Raw genomic sequence first — 26,605 nt, forward strand, 5'->3', positions numbered from 1 at the left:
TCCGACGATCAACCAGATCATTCCGACGATCATTCCGACGATCAACCACGAGAGAAATAAGAAATGCCATCTGTTTTGCTCTCGAAGGGGTCTTCGTTCAGGCTCTTCTAAAATCAAAGTAATCCTGTGTCTGCACCCTAAGTTTTTATCCAAAGCAGTTTCCCAGTTTCACTTGAACCAGACTATATATTTACCAGTGTTCTTCCCCAAGCTGCATTCAACCCCAAAGGAAAAATGTCTTCATATACTAGATGTCAGGTGATGTTTAGCTTTTTATCTGGAAAGGACCAAATCCTTCCGCTCCTCATCTCATGTGTTTGTTTCCTGTGCAGACCAAATTGAGGGCTCAAATGGTCTGTCATGAAAATAGAGGGAAGAGTAGCAACCTTTATGTATGCAGTAGCATAAAATCCCTCCTTGGCAACTGTACTGGATTGCCTTACCTGTAAGGGGCTAAGAAGTTCAAATAACCTAGTTGGTACCTGACCAGAAGGACCAATGAGGAAAGAAGATACTTTCAAATCTGTGAGGGACGGATTTGTTTGTTGTTCTCTTTTTTTGTTCCCTTTTGGGGAGGGAGAAGCCAAGCAGGTACAATATCCTGAAAATATACCTGATATTATACATCTAGAACCACAGAAATTGTAAGTAGGGCAAGGAAATGCATTAGGTTATCTTTTGTTTTGGCTTGTGCATTTTCCTATGCTACAGAGGTAGTTTTATTTCTGTTTTTGTAACTGTGACGCTGAGCCCAGAGGGGAAACCTCTGTGTTTTAAATCTTTTTATTACCCTGTAAAATTACCTTCCATCCTGATTTTGCAGGTGTGATTCTTTTTTTTAAATAAATAAAGTTCTTCTTCTAAGAACCTGATTGATTTCAGTGTTCTGAAGACAAAGGGTCTGGTCTGTGCTCACATTGCTAAGGCAACTGGTTGGTATATTATTCTCAAGCCTCACCAGAAAGGGTGTGAAAGAACTTGGAGGGTTATTTTGGGGGTATAGGAATTCCAAGTGACTCTTCCCTGAATTTTTGTGTAAATCACTTGGTGGTGGCAGCAATACCGTCCAAGAACAAGGAAAGGAATTTGTTCCTTGGGGAAGTTTTAACCTAAGCTGGTAGAATATAAGCTTAGGGGGTCTTTCATGTGGGTCCCCACATATTCCCCTCCCCGGCTCCCGCTGAGTTCAGAGTGGCGGGGGGAACTCTAACAGGGTCTCTTCACAGACAGTCTTCAGGTGGATAACTTCCATACAAAGTAGCCTGGGCTATGCTGCCTCAAGAGGTGTGAGCTCATTACGAAAGAGCCCAGACAACGTCCATGGTATTTCTAAGTGACATTCCTATATTGGACATTTGCAGGGCTGCAACTTGGTCTTCTATGCATGCTTCTACAAACTACTATGCCATTTTTGCTGCTCAAATGGCAACTTTGGGAAGGTAGTCCTGCAGACTCTGAGCCCCACCTCCTCTTAGTCCTGCTTTTGAGTCACCTTAGTAGATTACATTGCTGCGTCTATTAAAAAACCCTGTTACCTATCTGTAACTGTTATTCTGTGATGCAGATGTGTATTCCACAACTGACCCTCGGTCCCCTCCGGATCTGAATCTATACATCTGAAATTTGATGTGAGGGAACAGAGGGGGTTGGGGTGGCACCCCCTTATAAGGCCAGGGGTAGTGCTATGGCCACAAGATGTGAGCACTGCCCCTACTGGTACTGCTAGACAAAGGTCTCCAGCTCCAGAATGCTGGGCATGCACACACCTAAGTAGAATACATGTCTACATCGCATCTCGAAGAACAGTTCCAGGTAGGTAATTGTTTTTTCAGTTGCCCCACTCCGAATTTTTTCACATTAGCTTCTGTCCAAAACGAAGAAGGAAATAGGAGATCAATCACCTCCCCGTATCAAAATACTTTGGGTTTGTAAAATCCCAAACTGACCTATCGTATGGGTACTAGAGGTCTCAATCCAGCTGACATCCACTCAGCCAAAAAAACTCCAGCTTTTCTTCAGTAACTTGCTAGTTGTAATTATGAGGGTTCAATACCAAAACCTGTAGTACATAAAAAAAGTCATTAGGAGACCAGTTGGGCAAGGTGGAGTTGTGTTGGGTACATGGAGCTTGGACCCTCCTAAGGTACAAAGGAGAGAGGATTTCTTTAATTCCACCATACCTGTCTGGCCTCTATATGTTTAGTGTGTCAGAGGATTGGGAGGCTGTATTGAGGAGAGAGTTTTTGGTGACCTTGCTGTATAACTTCAGGGACCTTCTCATATAATTTGGGCATAATGACCAACTAGAGATATATGGTTGCCCCAGACATGATTTTTGTGACACAACTGTGACTTTTAGGTTTTCACATAACAGGTTTTAATAACGCACTGAGCAAGGCACGTCGGTGGATCCTTACACACTAGTTTCTATATGTATGTCCAGTATAGTCTGGGCACTGATTGTGACCTGATTTTTTTAATGTTTTTAAACTATTCATTTCTTATTTTAAGCAATATTTTGCTAAAAATAATGCCTCCATGACAGTTATTCATTTTTCTATAGATTTCTTTCTTTCTTTCTTTCGTTTATAGCATTTGCAATCCATGACACTTGATTTCTTTTTTTTTTTTTTTTGCCATGACACTCAGTCTTATTTAGTACTACCTGATTAAGGAAGGGTTGGCCTCAGTCCACAACAAAGGATAGAAACAGTCCTTACATTGAAAAGCAAAGGTTCATCTAGTCCATTCCTTTGCCTTACATATTGATGTTCAATGAAAAGAACACATAAAAAGTTAGTTTAACCTTGACCCTTGTCAGTTGCCTGGGGACAGGAAGTAAAGTTCACTCTCTTACCAGCACTCCAGTATGTTACATTTTTATTTCATCTAGTTGTATAGTTTTGTTCCAGTGATACAGGCAGCTTTCTCTTATTCTCATTTATTTTATCTGCCTTCACAATATGACTTACAAGACTGGTTCACATTCTAATAATTCTTTGTGAGAAAAGGCCTTTTTAAATCTAATATCTAGCATAAATCTTTCCTTCCACAGCTTCCAGTCATGGTTATACATTTAATCCCCTTGTGGGTAGAATAATGTCCTTGTTCCTTGTGTGTCCCCTTCAGAGACCTCAAAACTGGAATGAGATAACCTTTCAGTTTCCATTAATCGCAGAAATATTTAACTCTTTGAACCTTTCCTCTTCAGATAGATTTTTCCATATCGTAAATCAGCCCCTCCTGTTTGCTTTCTTTTGGTGCATGGGGAATTAATACACACATCTGCCAGAGGTGTTAATAAGTTACTTATATACAATACAATATGTCCAAGAACTTGCACATACAGATTTGTACTACAGAAATCTTCCAAGCTAAGTCTTCCATGATAGAAATTGAAAAGGAAAGGAACACTAAGAAATTTTCGTTTAGTGCGTATTTAGATTTAGTAGTTAGCAATAAAGAAGTCAAGCTGTATCAATCTTATAGCAATTAGTTTTAAATAAAATTATAAATAAGTATATTGGACATATTAAACATAAAATTATATGCAAAAATTATATTAAAATAACATTTTTTAAGTTGCAAAGACAAGCACTCAGAAGTTAGGAAATGCCAGAATTAAGATTGCCTTTGTGCTTCAATCACTACATATCTTTCAAATCCTACAATAAATAAAGCAGGGGGTCCTACAGACAACACAACCCTTATGCATTCCCATAGCATGGTCCATCATGTGCACTGAATGAGGCAGAGGAAAAAAATAGTATGTGATCATGTAATTAAAGACTGTATCCTAATGCATATATACAAGAGGGCCAAATGAAGATTGCACAAGCAACCTTAATTCTAGCATATCCTAACTTTTGAGTGTTTGACTTTGCAACCTTAATAATGTTCTTTTAACACAATTTGGTGTGTGTGTTTGTTTAATTTCCTAGGTTTTTAAAAAAGCAAACTGAAAAAACAGATTCCACTATGGGGATCATCAGCCGGGTTAGAACCTTTAGATCCACAGCTCAGTTCTTGCCACTGAAGCTAACAGAGTAACTGATAGAGGATGACAACTTATTACTGTTATGTGGACCAGCAGTAGAGGGGAATGAGACATTGTGCCAGAGGGTTTCACTGATACTTTTGACAGCAGGGGAATATTGAATCTTGGATTTCATTGCAGGCTGTAGGGGAGTGTGCTCTAGTGGGCACAGATCCTTCTGCTCTCATTCCTCCCAGCCCTGATCCCTTCTGCCCTGTACCCTTCAGCCTGTCCCTGTACAAGTTCTGTCTTTTTACCCCAGCTCTTCATGCCAGTGACTCACCACACCTTCCAGTCCTAGTTTCCTTGTCTAGACAGTGCCAGTTTCTGCCCCTCCTCTCATTTTCCAATCTTTTACATACCCTTCCCCCACACTGGCTCCCAGTCCCAGTTCCTCTCCTGTTTTCCCCCCTCCCCCAGCTCCCAGTCCATCGTCTTGTATAGCCACTATCCTTTCTCCCCCCCTTTCCTAGCTCCTAGTCTTCCCCTTTTCTCCCCAGTCTCCTTGACCCAGTCTATTCCCTCTGCTCTTTCTGCCCCCAGACCCAGCTCCTTACCCCTCTGCATTCTAATCAGATTGTTCCTCCTCCTTCTCCATGCTGCTGAGGGAACATTGAGAGCACAGGAGAGACAGGCTCCCTGCTCTCAGTCCAGGTACCTGGCAGCAGCCAGGATTAGCAATTGCAGGGAAGGTCCTGCTCAGGCTTTGCAGTGAACATGCCCAGCGTAGATGGAATCTTTGGAGAAATTAGGTGCTACACTCTAACAAGTCTCTACCGAGCATCTGAGAGTTTTCAGTGTCCTATAATTTGGCCATTTTTTCATGGGGATGGCAAAAGGCACGTATCTGACACACAGGCTCCGCCCTCTGCCAAATTTCAAGTCCGTACTCCAAAGCATAGCGGACCTAGAGCTTCTCAGCAAAACAGTTGTAAGAACTTTTTTAACATGGGCAAAACAACATATTTTTCCCTGATCTCATGCTAAAAGTTGCAAAAATATTCAGCTTGAGGCAGACACCCAGCATAGGAAATTTCATCCCGAGCAGTTAAAGTATGGCAAAGTTATAAGCAACTGAAAACAGCGTATTGTTGTGGGAAGTGTAGAGCAACCTTCTGCTACCAGATCCCCTATGATGATTTAGGTAAAGTAGTTGTTCTATGCAGAGGTATAACTTTTATGAGAATATTATGGTAGGTCCTGGTTTAAATAACATGGCTTTTGAGGTATTTTATATTTTTCATGTTTACATATAACACTTTGTAACTTGTCTGACAGAGGCTGCCTACACACTATTGCTGTACGATGAGCTATTAGAATGGTCTGACCGGCCATTGAGAGAATTTCTAAACTATCCCATGCAAACAGAGTGGCAGCGCAAAGAGTATCTTCACCTTACAATCATCCAGAACTTTGACCGGGGAAAAGTAAGTGTGTTTGATTATTGATTTTATCATGAATGGTTAATAGGATTGTAAAATCCCCTCCAGTTTTGCAGTGTTTATTTCTTATATCCAGGGGAGTGACTGCCATATAAAAGTGAGCATTTGCCATAAATTACCACACATGGTGTCTAAAATACTGTTGATTAGGACTTGCATAGTGCTGTTCAAATGGAAGTCTCCGGGAACTTTACAAAAGATAGTATCATTTTCCCCATTTTACAGATGGGAAAACTGAGCCACATAAGGACAGAAACATGCTGAATTCACACAAGTCAGTGACTCAGTTGGAACTAAAACCCAGGTCTCCTGACTCTTAGGCCTGTCCTCTATCTACAGAACCAGGCTGGCTCCCTCGAATAGCAACTGCAGCAGCAGTAGTACTAATAATAATATTTCAGATGCTGCTGTTGGTAAGTTTTAATGGTGACCATAGTATATTGTCATTATTCAGAAATCTTATCCCAAATTAGGAAGAAACCATTGCTGATTGGTTTGAAGACTGGCACAAATATTGGCTACCAATATTATCTGGTTTAAAATTATACTCTGCTTAATTTTTAATTAAATCTCTCTCCTCGATAATTGCTACACAAGTACAGATAGATACACTGTAATTTTTTGTAACTGATGTAATATCCGTGTAAATTTTTATAAGTAGTAGAATTAAAACTAATGTTGAACGCTGGTTAGCAATGAGTCAGAAACAATTTAAGGATACTCTGAGATTGTGAAACTGAAAACTTGTTTTCAACCAGATTGTTCCTCCTCACCCAAAAAAAAATTCAAGGAAGGAATATTTTTCCTAATTTTTCTACTCTTTTATATGTAAACTACATTTTATATTGGAACATATTATCAGTCTAATAAATCCCATGTACAGTGCTGGAGGAGAGGGATATCTCTTCATTAGTGATCTCTACCTTCTGCAGTGGCACAGTGTGTCTTATCTCAAATTATTCCTTTTATCTACTAACTCTAGAAATATATGTTTTGATGCCTCAAAGAGTCCAGAAGTTTAGTTAGGGAGTTTTGCCCTTATCAAGGTACTGCAGACAGTGGGTTTTATGTTCAAGTGTGTTCAGTAACTGGGAGTGCAGTTCAGTCAGCCTACAAAGAAGGAGCTTTAATAACATATTGTGAATTGTCACATAACAGGTGTTGTCTGTGTTATATCCTTGGGGCAACAGTCTGCCTCATATTTGTTGGCTACTGGGAAATTGTAGCAATAATAGAAGATATTTGGAAAGCTATTTGAAATTGCCACAAAGCATGATTCCTCTCTGTGTTGAGTATTTCTATAACCTGTTTGTCTACAGTGTTGGGAGAATGGCATCATCTTATGCAGGAAGATTGCAGAGCAGTACGAGAGCTATTATGACTACAGAAATCTCAGCAAGATGAGGGTAATGTACCCGGGTGCATTTTGGTCATTCATAATAAGGAGCTCCCTTTTGATTAGAGTTTAACAAAATGATTCTTGGCATATTCAGCTTGGCCCTGTAAGCCTAATATGATTAGTATGCAATCCTTACCTTTGACTCTTATTTGTTCCCTATAATGTATATATCAGGAACGGCCAAACTTACTGACCCTCTGAGCTGCATTATGACAATCTTCAGAAGTTTGGGGCGCACCTGCTGGGGCTTGGGGCTTCAGCAGAAGTGGGGCTAAAGCCCTGAGCCTCGGCAGTTGCTTCCCACAGAGCTGAAGCCCCAAGACCAGCTAGGCAGAAGCCAGAGGCAACACATGCGGGGGGCACATGGGTTCATGTGCCTCCCCTACTTCCCCCCCGTGATTTTTTCCAGGGTTTGCTGGCTCTGCTCAGTCACATGGTGCCTCTGGGTTCCTCTCCCTGCGCGACAGCTGCTGGAGCCAGCAAGCTGGGAGCTGCAGCCATAGGGAGAGGCAGCGGCAAACAGCTGGGAGCTGCAGGGAGAGCTGCTGCTTTTTCTGCTGCCTCTCCCTATGGAGCTAACACCTGGGAGTTCTAGGGAGGGACCCCTGAGGGTAAGAGGGGGTCATGCTGTGGGGGGGCTGACTCAAGCTGTTGGGGGGGGGTCCTGAACCTTTAAATTGTGTTCCCACCCATGCTCAGCAGGCATCAGTCATCTCTGGTAGAAGCCCCTACCCCCACCACCCTGCCACAAGTCTGGTAGGTGAAGAATGAGGGGGACATGAAGGTGCTCCATGAGCCACATTTTACCTGTAAAATAGCCTCTGGTTGGCCACACCTGGTATATACACCTCTACCGCGATATAACGCTGTCCTTGGGAGCCAAAAAATCTTACCGCGTTATAGGTGAAACCGCGTTATATTGAACTTGCTTTGATCCACCGGAGTGCGCAGCGCCGCCCCCCTGGAGCGCTGCTTTACCGCGTTATATCTGAATTCGTGTTATATCGGGTCACGTTATATCGGGGTAGAGGTGTATGTATAAAGTATTCTGAAATATATGCGAATAACAGTAAATGGATAGATTTCCAATGCTTCCATTTTGGGCAGCCATCCAGTTGGACTGCTGCTGCAAAACACTTTTAACAAACGAGTGAGTACAAAGCTGTACTTTTGTTGTATTCATATTTCTAGCTAACAGTATACACAATTGCTCTGTTATGAGCAGCCACCCACCTTCATCATTCTAATTGCTTGAAAAGCAGAGCAATGGATCATTAGTTCTGTATAAATATTTTTCTGAGAACCATGATTTTTTTTAAATGACAATTTAACAATTCAGAACCTAAATGGGGGTTTTGTCCTCTTTCCTATTAGAAGCTTTCTGTTAAACAAAAGGTTTTTTTAGGAACTCAAAAACATATTTAATATTTAGTTTGCTTTATTGGACAGATAGAGCCACACATAGAAGAAGAAGGAAATTCATGAAAATTTTGCCCTTAGTAATGCCTAGGGTAGGGGTCGGCAACCTATGGCACGCGGGCTGAGCGGGGCTGACGGCCGGGACACCGACAGGCAGCAGTGTGCCATTAAAAATCCTGCCTGGCCCAGCCCGCTCTTCTCCGCCCACCGCTGTCTCTGGCAGGGGCAGGGGGCAGAAGCAAGCTTGGCCCTGCCGGCTGCTGTTGTAGGGCCGGCTCCGCCGGCAGCCAAGCATCCCCCTCCCCCGCCTCTTCCCCCAGCGTGCTGCGTCGTGCCCCGCCTCCTCTTCCTCCCTGCTGCCGATGGCCCTTGCGAGGGCGGGGAGAAGAGGAGCCCCAGTGCCCTCGCTGCTCAGACCGGGAAGGAGGCGGAGAAGAGGCAGGAGCAGGGCCTTGGGGTAGGGGGGTGGAATCAGGGCTTATCCCTCCAGCCCCCTGCCGTGAGCCGCTCAGGGCAGGGGGCTGGCCTCCCCCCCCCTCCCCCGATCCCAGCCCAGCCCTCTGCCCTGACCCCTGCACACACCCCCGACTTTGGCACCCTCCACACATACCAAGCCCCCCCCCCATGCCCTGACTCCAGCGCACCCCTCACACGCCCCCAGCCCTCTTCTCTGACTCCTGAACCCTCCTCACACACACCCTGCCCTGACTCCTGCACTCCCCACACATACCAAGCCCACCCTACACCCCATTCCCTGACTCATGCACCCCCCACATCCCCACCCCTGAGCACCAAACGGAAGCTCCTGCACCCCCCACACCCATTCCAACCTACACCCTTCGCACCAAATAGGAGCTGCCCAGGAAAGCACTCCACACCCAAACCTCCTGCCCCAACCCTGAGCCCCCTCCCCCATTCTAGCTCCTGGCCAGACCCTGCACCCCAACCCCCAGCCTGCTCCTTTACCCCCAGCGTTGTGCTCAGTGCACTCCCACCCTCAGCTCAGGGCAGAGAGAGAGGAAGAGAATGGGCCAGAACCAGGGAGAAGGTAGGTACCCACTGTATGTGGGCAGGGCCGGGACCCCAGACGGGCAGCGGGGTGAGCGGGGCCGGCAGCCAGGACCCTGGCTGGCAGGAGCCAGCGAACGGAACCCCAGACCAGCAGCGGGCCCAGCAGCCGGCCCCGCTCAGCCCACCGCCGGTCTGGGGTTCTGGCTGCTGGCCCCTTGCCAGCTGGGGTCCCGGCCGCCGGCCCCGCTCAGCCCGCTGCCAGCCTGGGATTCTGGCTGCTGGCCCCTTGCCAGCCAGGGTCCCGGCCACGGCCCCGCTCAGCCTGCTGCCGGCCTCGGTGTACGGAACCGCAGGCCTGCAGTGGGCTGAGCAGGCCAGCAGCGTAAGATCAGCATTTTAATTTAATTTTAAATGAAGCTTCTTAAACATTTTGAAAACCTTGTTTACTTTACATACATCAGTAGTTTAGTTATATAATATATAGACTTAGAGAGAGAGACCTTCTAAAAAACATTAAAATGTATTACCGGCACGTGAAACCTTAAATTAAAGTCAATAAATGAAGACTCAGCACACCACTTCTGAAAGGTTGCCGACCCCTGGCCTAGGGTAGCCGGTTTGTCACAGCCTTTTTTGTCAAAAATCATAGAGCAGACACAGTAAATTTACTAAAAGTCACAGGTCACCAAATTTATTGTGACTGCTCCATGATTTTCAATAAAACATGTCCTCCTCCTCCTTCTCACTCTGACAGTGGGGCACAGACCATTCGTAACAGCACCCAGACATCGCAACCCTAATCCCGGCCCAGTGTGGAAGGGAGGCTGGGGGACTAGGGAGAATAGAGAGGTCACCGGGATGGGGCACCACATTACAATGAAGGGGCAGCCAAACCTGAACAGCACTGCAGCCCCATGCACCAGGTCCCAGTGCCGCTCACTGAAGTTTGGCCCCTCTACCTCCTCCTACCCCCAGTCATGACAGAGCGGCAGGTGGGCCAAACCTGACCAGTGCCTGCCAGGTCACAACACCCAGAGTGGGCTGCCAGCTCCAGCCCTGTCGGACAGGAGCCACCACTGCGGGGTGAGTCACGGGCACACAAAAAAAGTCACAAATAATGGGAAGATTATGCTACCTGACACTTTCTCCCATCATGACAAACCTGCATCCCTAGTCTTGCCTATTTAATTAGTTCTTGACATATCTATGTTGTGAGTATCTGAAAGTCTGAAATGCCAAATAGTCTTCCAGTACATATGCACTGTTGATGTTAATTTGACTTCGTATAAAAATGAGGTTTCTTCAAATAATTTAAGTAGGGCGGCAATTAATATTACTTCTGATTACATTTCCCCCCAAAGTCTTCAATATTAGCAGATTAACAAAATTCTATCAATAATTGACTAATGTTGATCCTTTTTTTTTTATCACTATTTGTAAAATATTGACAGAGAACCTGTCTCTTGAATCATATCAAGAAAAACAGGAAACTTTAAAACCACGTCACTTTGTGCCAATATTTTGAGTGAAATTACTACTGTATATATTGGTCAAAGAAAGGATTTTTATAAATTTTCTAGACCGAAATTTTCAAAGGAGCCCAAGGAAGTTAGGTACTCAGCTTCTACTGATATTAAATTAGATTTGGGCACCTAACTCCCTTAGGCAGCATTCTTTGAAAATCCCAAACCTTAATGCCCTGTGCTCATGAAAGTGCCCATGTTATAGCTAAATAGTTGAGTAATCAGCAAAATACTTGGGATTATGTTTCAAATTGGGTGTGTGTGGGTGTGGTGGTGTGCGTCTGTGTGTGGGTGTGTGTATATAATAAGAATGGAGATGGTAAATTAGGAAGATTAAAGAAGAAAAACAAACAAACAAAAACAAAAGGTAATATCTGTTCTTCCTAAGTGAAAATAACTTCACAAAAATTCTTGGAAGCTTTCAATCCACTGTAAAAGAGTTATCTAGTTCTCCTTCTTGCTGATTAGAACTGAAATGTGATTCTAATACCTTTGGGCACTAAGCAGCCTCTTCTCTGTAAAAGCTTTAAGTATAAAACATATATTTCTTTTTCTCAATCTTATTCAGATGATGGAAGCTTCTTTGTATGATAAAATCATGGATCAACAACGTTTGGAGCCAGAGTTTTTCAGAGTTGGATTTTATGGGAAAAAGTTTCCATTTTTCTTGAGAGTGAGTAAATTCAGAATCAATTTTATGCACTAATTCTATCAGTCATGGTTTCATTCATCATCTCTTTCCCTACTTGAAAACTTTATTATGTCTTATGCCAGTTCTTCCTTTGTAGGAGATGGAAAATTCCAGGTGTTTTGTCTAATGGAGTAGCCTCTTAATATTCTTTTAGGGGAGTGAGCTATTTGTTCCCACAACTCCAAGTATGTCTCGGTATACAAATGAGAGATCAGGCATCAGCTGTGAGATACTAGCGGAGCAATGCTTCCTCAAGAACCTTACTCCCATTTTGTTTTTATTAGTGACTGCCCAGAAACCTGTCGGTGTGTGTTTGGGCGTGGGGTGGGGTCTACTGGGCAAAGGGGCAATTAGGAAAAGTAATCAACACCACCCCTTTACCAAGTACAGACTAGGGATAACTTTTTCAGCTACCTATGTCTCATTTTGAAAGGGGCTTAGATACTTAGGATCCTAAGTCCCATTGACTTTTAATGAGACTTAGGCTCCGAAGTGCCTGAGTCACTCTTGAAAATGGAACTTAAGTGCCTTTGAATATTTTTACCCTAGTTTTCCCCTTGTGTTGACCCAGCTGATTTAACATTATTGCTTGGGAAATGGTGAATGTGCATATTTACTCCTGATAAGTTGGATAAAATCCTATAATATACAAAGATGAGGCCCTGTCTTAAGTCCTGTGCCCCCTGCCCACGGGTATAGGAAGCTGATGAAGAAGAGTATTTCCATAGCACTTGTAGGTATCAGCACAACCATTGTAAACAATCAGTGCTGCATTGGGAATTCCAGCTCCTGGCATCTGATGGTTTACATGAGGTTCATGTTGCACACACAAATGTTTAAAAAAGCCAAGCTGATCTGGTGGTGCAGGGGAACAGTGAGCGGCCATGTGGAAGATTCAGAGTTGGAGCAGGCTCAGTTACCCTCATTCTCTCTCCCCCCCTAAGGCAGGACAGGCAGAATATATCAGACTGGTGATCTGTGCAGTCTTTAGAGGAAGAGGCAATAAGGATGCATTCTGAAGGTTTCTTATCCCTTCCCTTTCTCCAAGGTGCATATCTATAAAGCAAGATTTTGGACTAACAAGCAAAAAAGTTCAGTACACCACACAAAGGACTTATGACTTTCCTGTTGCCTTCACCATCCATTACTTTACATTACCCGTGCATACTTTTAGCTAGTAAAAACAATGTTTGCCTTTCTGATCATGGCTTACAGAAATATGTAATGATTAGATTTTTCAGAATGCCTCAAGCAATAAAATGTATTTTATATGACACAATTACATTTGTTTCCTTTTGACTAAATCACTTTTTCCCTCCATATTTATTCGTTTTCTGCTTTTGCCTTTTGTTACTTACCTTTTCCTTTGTTCAAGTAGTGCAGTAAGCATCCCAAAAAGCCCTCTTTTAAAAGTATGTGTCTTTATTTATTTAATGGTACCCAGTTATTTTCATGTAACTAGCTCTGCTTCTTCTGTACAGAATAAGGAGTTTGTTTGCCGAGGACATGACTATGAGAGATTGGAGGCTTTCCAGCAGCGAATGTTGAATGAGTTCCCACATGCCATTGCTATGCAACATGCCAATCAGCCAGATGAGACGATCTTTCAGGCAGAAGCACAGTGTATCCATACTTTCACAAGATCATACTCTGCAGTTAATTTTTGTACACTTCTTAAAAAAAATATACTGTTACAGCCAAATTCACCTATGATCTAATTCCACTGAAATAATTGGAATTAGAAGCCAAATTCTTTTCTGATGTAACACTTTTTATTCATAATTTCTTCAGGTAAACTATTTCCAGTCATTCTTTTATTCTTCTGTATGTTTTTGTTTGTTTGTTCAAAAATCTTTGATAGGAGATCACTGGTTAAACATTTTGATTTCATTTAAATTATTTTGCAGAACTGTCAGACTTTCAGCACTATGTCAGTTTAAGTTGCAATACTTCTAGTTCTTGATTTACAGAGCATGGCATCATAGGCTATGGGTGAAATCTGAAGGAGTATCCATTGTTAAATATTTTAATTTCCATATACTAGATAGTTTCATTTTAGAAGTAAATGTGACTTGTTAAAAGAAATGAATGGTCTGGAAGCTTAAGGATGTGAACTTCCAGAATTTTTATTCCTTCAAGCTTCAGGAATCAGCCTACTTGTTTTGCTGGTGATAAGCTAGTTTGGCCCTTAACTTTTTACACATAGACCTGCAGATCTATGCAGTGACACCAATTCCTGAAAGCCAGGAGGTCCTGCAGAGAGAGGGCATCCCAGATAACATCAAGAGTTTTTATAAAGTGAATCACATCTGGAGATTCCGATATGACAGGCCATTCCACAAAGGGACCAAAGACAAGGAGAATGAATTTAAGGTAAAGTACCGTGTAGTTTCCTGTGCTACTGATGCTGTATAACATTGTTCATAATAGTTTATAGTTATGTGCTGAATGAAGTAGATAAGAGTAAATTAAATGGATCCTGCAAATAATGGTAAATCAAGTGTAATTTCCATACTCTTCTGATTTTAATTAAAATAAGGAAAACAAACATAAGGCAAGATTGTCACTTGCCCTACATACCTGCACAAGGGAGTAAGAAAGCGTAAGAAGCCCCCTTACTTCCCGCCACATGCTATATGCATAAACTACCTTGTAATCCAGGGCCAAGCCACAATTTAGTCCCTAATAAATAAATTATTATTAATCCTATTAACAAAAACATTGGTGTGTGGAAAATTTACCCTTGCGTTTTCCAGTACCAACCTTAACACTGACCCACAAGACACTTAGGCCTTGGCTACACTTACCCGCTAGTTCGGCGGCTGGCAATCGAACTTCTGGGTTCGACTTATCGCGTCTAGTCTGGACGCGATAAGTCGAACCCGGAAGTGCTCGCCGTCGACTGCGGTACTCCAGCTCGGCGAGAGGAGTACCGCGGAGTCGACGGGGGAGCCTGCCTGCCGAGTGTGGACCAAGGTAAGTTCGAACTAAGGTACTTCGACTTCAGCTACGTTATTCACGTAGCTGAAGTTGCGTACCTTAGTTCGAATTAGGGGGGTAGTGTAGACCAAGCCTTAGAAACTCTTTCAGCATACGCCTGCCTGGTTTTATATATATATGTACCTAGTCAAAGATATTCATGTCTTAGTAATGTATGAAATACATTTGTATATCTTGTGCTTCAATAAGGGAATTATTCAAATCGATAAAGTGCATTATCACATGTTGGTATTGCTGTAAACTTAGAGTAAGAACTATAATGGTAATAAAAAGCACCATAAAAATGAGCTTAATGAATCAGTTCTAAATTCTGATCAAGGTTTAGGATTCTTTAATTGTATTTTATATAAATATTATATTGTATACTGTAGGAACCTTGTAATTCAACAGACTTTTATGTCACAATAAATGCTTTTAAATTACTTCAAGATATTTCCCTAAAAAGCACTTAATAGTATTATGTGTTTGTGGGTGACATATACAATACACTTTGATATATTGTAAGAATTGATAAAGGAGAGTGAGTCACTCTTTTTAAACATAAGTATTTTTCCAATTTATTCCTTATCTCAGGAATACAAAAACTAGAAACTGTCCTTTTTCCCAACAGGTTAGGTTTTGAGTAGCTTTCATCTGTAGTCCATTTAGAGAACAGAGACCAGGATATTATTAAAAACAGTATCTTTCACTCGTGAGATCAACAGAAATTAATAGTCAGTCCTAGATGATAAAGGAGAAGATTGCATATTGTACACTTTTGGGTAGTCATTTGAGCAGATTTGGCTATTACCACATTTCTGCCATTCAACATCACAAGACTGAAGAAATCCATCAGTTAACAAAAAACTGCAGAAGATCTAACAAACCACAGAAAATAGGGCAAGGTGGCAAAAGCAATGTACATTCTAGATCGCATGTCTCCAAAAGAACAACACACACAATAATTTGCTTTTGTATTTTGCAGAGTCTGTGGGTGGAAAGAACAACATTGATCTTAGTGCAGAGTTTGCCTGGGATATCCCGCTGGTTCGAAGTGGAAAAACGTGAAGTAGTGAGTATGAAGAGTTCTGTTAATAGACTCTTGCTTCTGAGTTCATTTTGGATACTGAGTTAGCAACTAGGTTACTTCTTTATATGTACAGCATGTAATAAACCAGATTTAAAGATTTATTAGTAATATCTAGAGTTGCTAGTGGCAGGAATCCATATCACTCTGCTTTTTATGTTCAATAAAGCTAATAAATGATTTTTAAATCCTTCTATGGTATCTAGTTCCCATAAATAACTGAATAGCACTGGTTGGAACCACCAACCATCATTGTGAATGATTCAAACAATTCAAGCCAAAAAAACAAGAAAAATATAGTCAGAGGTGACACTTAATGTCAGCAAGTTATTTTTTTAGAACCTGGTATGACAGTGTTCAGTGATTAGATTATTTATGGCCTAACATGTCTTTGGTATACTTGAAAGGTAATCATTCTCAGGGCCCCAGTTCTGCTATAAGTGCCAGGGGGGTGGATCCCTCTCTCTGCATGGAGCCCTGTTAAAGTCACTGGGTCTCTGCATGGGCACAGAAACCTGCCTACGTGAAGCTCATTGTAAGATCAAGGTCTAAAGTAGCAGCCCATTACTACCAGCTTGTAATTTATTGTTTTTCTTCATAGTTAAATTTCAGGGAAACTTCTCTAATACATTCAAAATATATTCTGAAAAATAATCCTTCTTGTTTAAAGTTCTCTAGCCAACTTGGCAAGTTTCAGGACCACAAGGTTGGCACATGCCAATATTCTCCCTCTTGCCAAAGAAGACAGTCCAATACTAATGTGGGAAACTAGTCCCCATTAAACGCACAGTTACTGCTGTACAAATTATTTCCTTTTAAAAATCTACTCTTTTCTCTCTTTTTTATTTTGTTATTTTGTTTGTCAGTCTTTCTCTCATCCTTCTGGTATAGTCCCAACTGAAAAATAGCTACTCAATTTAGTACAAATCAAATGACACACAATTCTGTGTAAAGCAAGAGAAAATCTGTTAGCTGATTGGTACTGTGGCTGCTACTCCAGTACACATAAGTTCCCAGATCAATACTGCACAGCCCAATATTTTGCATGAAAAATGTCACCCCAAAATAGCAGGAGACCCTCCCTTAGGTACCTTTATCACCATTACAGTCAGTTTTTGCCAACAATTATATCTATGCTTAGCATAGCACATAATTGCATTGTCTCAAATACCACTGCGTGGTAACATCTGGTAAATGATGACAACTATAGAGGCCATGGAACAGTCTATTCTCTACTCTAGCTACTGAATTGTAAACTTTCTTCTGCCTTTCAGTCTTCTTGCAGTATATATTAGCAGCTAGGGAAACTCCTCTGACCCTTTAGTAAGGCACAGAAATTTTTATCACTCCGGAACTGATAATGAGTGCCCTGTTAATTCCACCAGGAGTTAAAGGGCTCAGTATTTAGCAGGAGGTGCTCACCAGCCTTGCAGAGTCAGATAATATGATTTGCTAGTGGAATTTGGTCCTTGCTTGTGTGGTTGAAGTCATTCTGTCTTTGACCTCATATCTCACAAGGGTCAACCCAAGCATGTAGGAATTATCTACAAATATAGGAGAAATTAGTAATATAGAATAACCTTGTTTAGAGTCTAGAATTCAGCAAAAACAGCCTTTAATAAATTATCTGTTAAATATTTGAGAATTAAGCATGGGTGATTTTTTTTCCCCCCAGGTGGAAATGAGTCCCCTCGAGAATGCTATTGAAGTGCTGGAAAATAAGAACCAGCAGCTGAGAACTCTGATTAGTCAGTGTCAGACCCGACAGATGCAGAATATAAACCCACTCACAATGTGTCTGAATGGGGTCATAGATGCAGCAGTTAATGGTGGAGTTGCTAGGTACCAAGAGGTAAACAGTTTATTTAGAAAATATATATTACGGATCTGTTGTATTATCTGTTTCATGCATAGTTTTACTAATTGCAAGCACTTTCTGTCTAACTCTTGCTCTGTATAAAAACATACAGATGGTATTATATATAATGGGTGCTAATAGACACTACATTATACATAATCACCTATACTAAAATAAATATCAAAGGGTCGGCTATGACACCCTCTTGAGTGTCATTCCCATGTGCTGGTATATTAGGAGCTGCCGGCCCTACACCCTCTCACTTCCTTCTTACTGCCCAGGATGGTTGGTCGGAGCACCTCGTCTTGCATTACAGGATGTTAGCGGTTAGCCCATTGTCTATCTTCTTTGTATATAGTTTGTAGGTACTTAGTTAGCCATTAAGTTAAGTTAGAGTCCCTGCTGGGACTTGGCCCCGGAGCGGGGCATGCCCTGTTACCCCGACTTCAAACCATGCTCGTCATGCAACAGGCCGATGCCTATTAGTGACCCCCATGAGAGCTGTTTGAAGTGCTTGGGGCAGTCCCATAGAAATGACAAGTGCAGAATCTGTAAAAACTTTCATCATAGAACCCAAAAGAAGCAGGATATGTGCTTGAGGGCCCTCCCCATGGAGGCTGCGCTTTGTCCTGTGTTGGAGCCCTCCCGCTTGGACCCCACGCCAAGTACCTCGACATCGGTACGGAGTCCACTGCCAGCACCAGGCTCCGCTCAGCACCATTCCCCCTCGCTGGTGCCTAAGCAGCAGCAAAAGAAGAAGAGCCCCCCCAGCACCAGAGGGGAAAGGGGCTTCGAACAAAGGACCTATGTCAGACCAGGTGCCTGTCCCGAGGCTTCACGGGGGTACCACTGTGGTCGGACCCCCCAGCCCGGCCAGGGATCCGCCTCCAACTCCTGGGAGCGGCAGGGGACCCTTGCCCGAAGCAGCCCTGGCGGCTAAAGAACAAGCAGGCCATCTGGTACTGCTGTTGCCACGCCAGGCGCCAGACTTAGCTAAGACTCCAACATCTAAGGGCAAGCCAGTCATGGGCCAACCGCATACAGCAGTGGAGCATCCTCGGTCCCCGGACCTCAGGCGTAAAGCCCCATCTCCGCAGCCTAGGACCTCTCTCTTCCTACCAGTCACTGGAGTCGAGGCACCGGTTCCCATACCCATGGTATCGGCGAGCTTCCCACCAAAGATCGCTGCAGCGCAGGTCACCTTCACCTACACGGTCTCCTAGATGTCGGTCCCCACCCGGGATGGGATCGCTCCCTATCATGACACCAGTCTCAATCTCCCTGGTACTGTTTGTCAGGCATGCACCAGTCCTTGCCCTCGTCTCACCGGTCGCCAATTAGGGTCAGTCAGGAAACTCAGGCCGTGGTCACCAGAAGGGCAGTGGTCAGAGTCAGACCAGGAGTTCAGCCCCCTTGCTGAGGAGGGGTGATTCACTGCTGACCCATGAGACCGGTGCGGCATCTGCAGCTACGGCATGGCAGCAGGGACAGTGGCCCGCTCAGTGGCTATGCTGGAACCCGTGGGGTGTGCCCATAATGCCGGTCCCATATTCCCACCAGTCTTCCTTGGCCGCCTCGGACAAGCTGCCTCCAGCACCGCTGGCACCAGAGTCAGAACACAGCACCGAATCCAATGCGGGGATAGCACAGCAGGCTCCAACACCCAAGGAGCCATCCCCAGAGAGGGAAGGTGAACTTGCCCCTCCCCCAGCAGTGCAATCGTTGTCGTCTCTGGACGAAGCAGTGGCAGGTCCCTCCCGAACAGGCAGTCCCGCCCCCCGACGACTTCCAGGAGCTCCAGGCCCTTCTTAAGAGGGTGGCTACCAATTTGAACTTAAAAAGTGAGTTCGCGGAGGAGTCCACCGACCACTTGAATGTTATATCCTCCTCCGGTATCTGTCCACCCAGGGGTCCTTAAGATTGCCAAATTGCTGTGGCAGACCCCCTCTTCCATTCCGCCTATTTCTAAGAAGGCAGAAAAGAAGTATTACGTCCCTGCAAAAGGGTTCGAATACTTGTACACGCACCCTCCAGCGGCATCACTGGTCATGTCTGCTGTTAATGAAAGGGATAGGCAGGGCCAGGTCAGTGGCACGCCGAAAAACAAAGATGCCAAGAGACTGGACTTGTTTGGCAGAAAAGTTTATTCGCCTGCCAGCCTGCAATTTTGGGTGTCTAACCACCAGGCCTTGTTAGGCAGGTTCAATTTTAACAGGAAATTCAAGGAGGCCTTCCCACAGGACCGACCCCAGGAGTTCGCTGCTTTGGTGGAAGAAGGCACAGCAATGGTGAGAGGGGTCCTCCAGATGGCCTGGGACACTATGGACTCACAGCCTGGGGTGGTCGCCTCGGTGATGGTCATGAGGTGCAGCTCCTGGCTGCAGTCCTCTGGGTTATCCCAGGAGATGCAGGTCACTATTCAGGACTCCTATTTGAGGGGGTAGGGCTCTTCTCCATGCTCACAGAAACAAACTTCATGGCCTTAAAGACTCCTGTGCCACCCTCCGCTCCTTGGGCCTTCATATCCCTCACAGACCAGGAAGCCGTTTGGCCCACCGCCTCCCCAGTCTAGGTCCTGGGGGACTCTCCGGCTGAGCACCTACAGGAGAAAGGATAGAGACAAGGGGTCTAAGCGGCATTACACTTTGTTTTCCCATTTGTCTGCTCAGCCTGGCCCTTCCAGGAGCCAAGGAGGCCAGAAGAAGTCATTTTGAGGGTGTGCTCGAGGACAGCACCTCAGTCAGTTCCCAGGATACACCCTCCCACTCTTTCCTCAACCATCTGTGCCCCTTCCAGTCAGCCTGGTCATGGCTGACCTGGGACCGTTGGGTGCTCAACGTAATATCTTCACGGTACACCCTGCAGTTCGTGACCAACCCTCTTTCCCACCCCCCTTCCTCATCCCTCTTCAGGGACCCTTCTCATGAGCAACTTCTCGTCCAAGAGGTCGAGAACCTCCTACACCTGGTGGTGGTAGAGATGCCGGGACATGAAAGAAAAAGGTTTTACTCCCGCTAGTTCCTAATCCCGAAAGCAAAAGGGGACCTCAGACCCATTTTGGACCTGTGTTGCCTCAACAAGTCTCTCAAGAAGTTGAAGTTTCACTTGGATCTGAAGTACTGGTACACTGTCCTCAACTTGAAGGATTTCCATATTTCCATTTTCCCAGGGCACAGGCACTTCCTCTGTTTTGTGCTGGGCCAGCACCATTTCCAATTCACTGTGCTGCCCTTCGGTCTCTTTTCAGCACCAAGAGTAGTTTTAAAGTGCATAGTGCCAGTGGCCACTTATCTGAGGTGCCAGGGTGTTCAAATTTACCCGTACCTTGACGACTGGCTGATAAAGGGCTGGTCCCAGGATCAGATGCGGTCGCATCTTGATCTGGTTTGCGCCACCTGTCGCGACCTGGGACTGTTAATAAATGAGAAAAAGTTTACCTTAATTTCAGTGCAACGTATAGTGTTCATTGAAGTGGTCCTCAACTCTACTCAGGCCAGAGCCTTCCTCCCCGAGGCTTGGTTCCAAGCCATGGTGGACCTCCTGTCGTGCATGCAAGCCCACCCTCTCACCACCACTCACACGTGCCTGCGATTGTTGGGCCACATGGCGGCCTGCACTTACATAGTCCGGCACGCATGGCTCTGCCTCTGCGTGGCTGGCGTTGGTCTACATCCCCAACAGACACAGCATGGACCATGCGGTCAGGGTTCCAGACCCGTACTGTCGTCACTCACTTGGTGGAAGAATCCTGCATCAGTGTTGGAGGGAGTTCCCTTCGCAGCTCCGTCCCCATCAGTGACTGTCATCTCCAATGGCTCAGACCTGAGGTGGGGAGCCCACCTGGGCGATCTCAGAACACAAGATCGTTGGTCGAGTCACCATCGCTCCCTTCACATCAACATCAGGGTGCAGTTTGCCTGGCCTTCCAAGCCTTCCTACCTCACATAGAAAGCAGGATGGTCCAGGTCCTGACAGACAATACAGCGGCTATATTCTATATCAACAAGCAAGGCGGAGCCAGATCATCTGCCCTTTGCCAAGAAGCCATCAGGCTCTGGGACTTCTGTGTACAACACAACATTCATCTCGTAGCCACCCACCAGGGTCAGGAACGCTTTGGCAGATCGCCTCAGCAGGACCTTCTCATCTCACCATGAGTGGTCCCTCCATCTGGAAGTTGTCAGCGTCATCTTCCAGAGGTGGGGGATTCCCCAGATGGACCTGTTCACACCCAGGCAGAACAGGAAATGCCACGTTTTCTGCTCAATTCGGGGGATCGAAAGAGGCTCCCTGTCGGACGCTTTTCTACTTCCTTGGTTGGGGGCTTTGTTGTACTCCTTCCCCCCAGTGCTGTTAATTCACAGGGTCCTCATGAAGATCAAGCAAGACAAGGCAAAGGTGATCCTCATAGTGCCGGCTTGGCCTCACCAGCACAGGTTCGGCACACTGCTGTACCCCTCGGTGGCTGTTCTGTTACAGCTGCCGCTCAGGCCAGACCTGCTGTCCTAAAACCACGGCAGTCTTCTGCATCCAAACCTGGCAGCGCTGCACCTGATGGCTTGGCTGCTGCATGGTTAAATGCAGAGGAGCAGAAGCGCTCGGCCGGTGTTTAACAGGCCCTGTTGGGCAGCAGAAAGCCTCCCACCAGAGCGACCTACCTGGCCAAATGGAAGCGGTTCACTTATTGGACCTCGGTTAAAGGCTTTTCATACAAGAAATGTCTGCCATTTATTTGTGCAGGTGCTCTCTGTGTATAAGTTGCATATCAGTTTGTTAAAAAAGAACGGCAGTACCTTTAAATATGAAAATGGATCTATAACTGTGATACATGATTTTACTATTCTGTACTGCCGTGGGAAGAGTTGGGGTTTTGTTTTGAAAAACCTGGTGCCTTAAAGCTGTTGTAAACATATTCATCAAACTTGTTGTGACTTTGTGCCATGATTATGTTCTGCTTAGGCATTCTTTGTGAAGGAATATATCTTGAACCACCCAGAGGATGGGGAGAAGATCACACGCTTGAGAGAGCTGATGCTTGAGCAGGTAAAATGGAGAAAAGACATAGAGAGCCTGCTGTGTATTCTAGCTGAAATTGATATGTGCCCGGATAAGATATGAAATTGCAGTGTTTAGCTGCTCAGTGGCCCTCGATATTTGCTGTATAAGTTTTCAGATAGCGTGCAACTCCCTATAAGTAGGTTTCCAAGTGTAGTTAACTTAATCCCTCTGATCCTCTTTTCCTCTCTCCAAAAAAATATAAGTGGACCAATAAGAGGCAGAACGTCCTTTCATATTTACATTTGCAAATATTTGTTTTATTTGCATGTTGTTACATATTTTACCACTACGACAGACTGACTCTGCTATGACTAAAAAGTATATTGTAGTAATAATACAACTTGTACTATGTTAAAAAAAAATTCCACGAATACTTGCCTGACTAGGAAATAAAAATAGACAGGAACTAAGGAATTGAGAGGTTGCACTTTATATAAAAACTTAGGATCACTATTTGATCTTTGAACTGTATTTCTCCTTTTTTTTCTATTGTATTTGTTTTTATTGTGTGGTTTTAATTGCTTAATGTAGAAGTTACTATTTATGGAAAATAAAGATAGATGAGCTGCATAGTTTGTGATGAATTGAAAGGAAGAGATGTGCTGGGAAATGACATTAACTATGTCTACTTTTTATTTTGATATTTTATTTTCCCCTTTGTTTCACAATAAAATATGAAAAAGGAACTTTAAATATTCACTTGGTTAAGATAAACTTTACCTACTTGCTAGGCTGGTCAAAAACATCCAACAAAACATTTTCCAATTAAAAAAGTCGTTTTTTGTCAAAATAGAAATTTTCTGTAGGAAAAATCAATTTTGGCTGAATTTTTCATTGGGGAGAAACCTAGATGAAATGTTTTGTTTCTGCATGTTGACCCCATATACTCGCATGATTCACTGCAGTGGCTCAGTTGCAGGGAGAGCCATGATGCATCATGGAAGATGTAGTCCAGCTGGAGAGCAGGGCCTCATGAGAGAATGGGGCACAAGGGATCTAAGGGTAAACTCCCATGAGGCAGCATAACACCTCAGAAGCAGAGATTAATGTTGACCTGCCCTGAAACAAAATGGTCATTTTCACCTGTGATGGTGAAGTCAGTGCAGCTCTGCTGATTTACAACCACTGAGATGCTGGCTCAAAATGTCCGCTGGATGCTCTCATTCAAAGATATTACAACATAATGTAACCGTTCGATTTTACATTAAAGTTTATTTGGTTCATCACTTAACCAAGCCAATATTTTAAATCCATCTAAGTAAATATGAACAAGATAATAAGTGATATATTTTGGTGCTATTACTCTCAAGCCTGGTGGACCTTTGTCCCTCATATAAAGCCACCACATTAATTATCACTGCTTAGGAGATACCTGGTAGTGAAATAACATGGGCTCTGTAGTTATAGCAGGATGTGCATTCCAAGAACTGTGTTTGCACACATCCATGTTGTCTGCCCAGATCTGCTAGCTCCTTACCAGAGTTATCATCTCTCACATTTTTCTACGCAGTGACATTTTCTTCCCAGTATTATTTGGGGAAAGTCTTCATTCATACTTTTAGAACTGCTTATTCACACATTTCACACTGAGTCATTGGTATCAAGTCAGCTAAATTCTTCTGAAAGTCAAGTAGCACAAAGAGGAGAAAAGTAAATGTTTTTGTCTAAATGCCTGGTTTTGGCCTTAGGCCTTGTTTAATATCAAGGTCCTTTTAAAATATGTATTTCTGTGAATTCATAGCATTGTAGCATGGTGGTTAATGATGGAAAGCAAAAATTAAACTGAAACGCAACAAATAAATGTCTTTTTTTTCTCCCCTTTTTTTGTGAAGGCCCAGATTCTAGAATTTGGATTAGCTGTACATGAGAAGTTTGTGCCTCAGGATATGAGACCTTTACACAAAAAGCTAGTTGATCAGTTCTTTGTGATGAAGTCAAGTTTGGGAATACAGGTATGTGAACAGATGCACTGACAGGCCATAGGACACAGCAAGGGCTGGCTCCAGGTTTTTTGGCACCCCAAGCAAAAAAAGGGGGGGGGAGCGGGGGGGGCAGAGTGCCGCCGCCGAAACAAAAACAAAAAAAAACCGGAGTGCCGCCCCTTGAAAAGTGCCGCACCAAGCACATGCTTGGAACGCTGATGCCTAGAGCCGGCCCTGGACACAGCTTACCTGCAGTGACTGCTTCATTTGAACATGGTTGTTAGTTCTGCTAAGTGACGAATAGAGACATCTTTTGGTTGCTTGGTTGCATTACATTGATGTAGCACTGGAGCTTCTCTTCACTTTTTGAAATTATCTTTGCGACTTAAAGAAAAATAATGATTTTACTTTATCAAAGGAAAATGTTGAACATCACTGCAGAAAAAATACTTTAGTTTCTTAGATATTAATATTTAATGCACCTGATTCAAAATGAAAATGTACAGATAGTACATTGAAAAGTATGTCACAAAATGCTTGATGGTGCTTTTCTTATTCTAATTAACCTTTTTTTAACCAATAATTAGGAATTCTCTGCATGTGTGCAAGCTAGTCCTGTTCACTTCCCTAATGGAAGCCCTCGTGTATGTAGAAATTCAGCGCCTGCTTCTATGAGTCCAGATGGTGCCAGGGTAATTCCTAGACGCAGGTAAATCAAAGATTAAATTACCATGAATTTCTAGTTTTTGGCACTTTTATACGATGTACTGAACAGTTTTTCTCTGTGGTGTAGTTTATCGTATATATGCTTCTTAATATATCAGTCCACAGGCATCTGCAGACATCCATAGCTGATAAAAATCACAGTATAATAAATAAACCCAAATTAGAGTGTATGAGATAAGAGATGAGATAGTGTTTATTTTCTCTTTGTTCCCCATTGATGTTTAATAAATTGGAAAACTTGAATAGGAATTAACTACATCAATTTTTTATTTTTCCTGTAACAGTCCATTAAGTTACCCAGCCGTAAACAGATATTCATCCTCGTCATTGTCATCACAAGCCTCTGCTGAAGTCAGCAATATCACTGGGCAATCAGAAAGCTCCGACGAAGTTTTCAACATGCAGGTACAAAGTATTGCCACAGCTAAGCTAAATACAATCTTATTGATTTCTCACAAGAAAGCATTAGATTTATTTACTCACTATCATCTTCTGTTTACTTTAGAATTGTGATTGAAAGAGTGTTACAAGCTTTTTTTATAAACAGACCTTCATGTTCTATGGGTTGTCAGCCTTTTTAGTTATAGAGAATGATTATTATTTACATAACTATACAGTCCAATTTGAAGATATAAATGTATGTGAGAAAAATTATTTAAAGCTACACAATCTAACACAAATCCGTTTCTTTTCTCTAGTCAGACCTTTTGGTCTAATTGTCATTAACACTGTGGCAAGTTCAAAATGTAATAAATGATATTCATATTATTTACATCTGTTTGCTGCTTAAAGCTCTTGGAAAATTAATGTAATAAATTATAAAATATTCTCTGGGCAAAATGTTTGTGTAATACATATGCAGTGTATTTGTATTTTACAAACTTGTATGTATGATGTGCTCATAAGAGTGTCTCATCAACTTCCAGCCAAGTCCATCTACCTCAAGCTTGAGCTCTACTCATTCCGCTTCACCTAATGTGACCAGCTCTGCTCCATCCAGTGCCAGAGGTTAGTGCTTGTCCACTGAGTTAAATGGCTGTCAATACACTAACCCACTGAATCTCAAATTATTGCCTGTGTGACACAGAATGCAATTTATTGTCAGAGGAAGGTGAATTGTTGGGAGAGGAACAATAGGATGTCTCTCTCTGTTATGAAATTGGCCCACAGAATTTAAGTGATCAGTATTTTAGTGCATTAAGTTATCTTTTGGGGGTTTTTTTATATTCCAGCTTCTCCTTTGTTGTCTGACAAACATAAACATTCCAGAGAAAATTCTTGCCTGTCCCCAAGAGAGAGGCCATGCAGTGCCATCTACCCGATTCCTGCAGAACCTTCACAGGTACACAGTTTGTTACGTTTACTCTGATGAATATGATAATAAAGCTTCTTTAACTTTAACTTTGTCTCTAATTCAGCAGGAACATTTTATTTTAGAAGAGATCAGAGAAATC

At 43.3% G+C, this 26,605-nt stretch overlaps 1 protein-coding gene across 4 annotated transcripts in view; it reads left to right on the forward strand.

The window, feature by feature from the left end:
* DOCK4 (dedicator of cytokinesis 4) overlaps positions 1 to 26,605 on the forward strand; it is a 403,168-nt gene that overhangs the window by 355,466 nt on the left and 21,097 nt on the right. For all 4 annotated transcript variants that reach the window (XM_008162515.4, XM_042861791.2, XM_042861754.2 and 1 more), the window contains 13 exons: positions 5,315 to 5,463; positions 6,798 to 6,884; positions 11,399 to 11,503; positions 13,003 to 13,144; positions 13,728 to 13,894; positions 15,486 to 15,572; positions 17,263 to 17,439; positions 22,405 to 22,488; positions 24,336 to 24,455; positions 25,013 to 25,134; positions 25,436 to 25,556; positions 26,078 to 26,159; positions 26,384 to 26,493. In XM_008162515.4, the coding sequence (XP_008160737.2) occupies positions 5,315 to 5,463; positions 6,798 to 6,884; positions 11,399 to 11,503; positions 13,003 to 13,144; positions 13,728 to 13,894; positions 15,486 to 15,572; positions 17,263 to 17,439; positions 22,405 to 22,488; positions 24,336 to 24,455; positions 25,013 to 25,134; positions 25,436 to 25,556; positions 26,078 to 26,159; positions 26,384 to 26,493 (1,553 nt within the window). The remainder of the gene's footprint in view (positions 1 to 5,314; positions 5,464 to 6,797; positions 6,885 to 11,398; positions 11,504 to 13,002; positions 13,145 to 13,727; positions 13,895 to 15,485; positions 15,573 to 17,262; positions 17,440 to 22,404; positions 22,489 to 24,335; positions 24,456 to 25,012; positions 25,135 to 25,435; positions 25,557 to 26,077; positions 26,160 to 26,383; positions 26,494 to 26,605) is intronic.

The sequence above is a fragment of the Chrysemys picta genome, chromosome 1 (genome assembly GCF_011386835.1).
Source record: "Chrysemys picta bellii isolate R12L10 chromosome 1, ASM1138683v2, whole genome shotgun sequence".
Lineage (NCBI taxonomy): Eukaryota > Metazoa > Chordata > Testudines > Emydidae > Chrysemys > Chrysemys picta.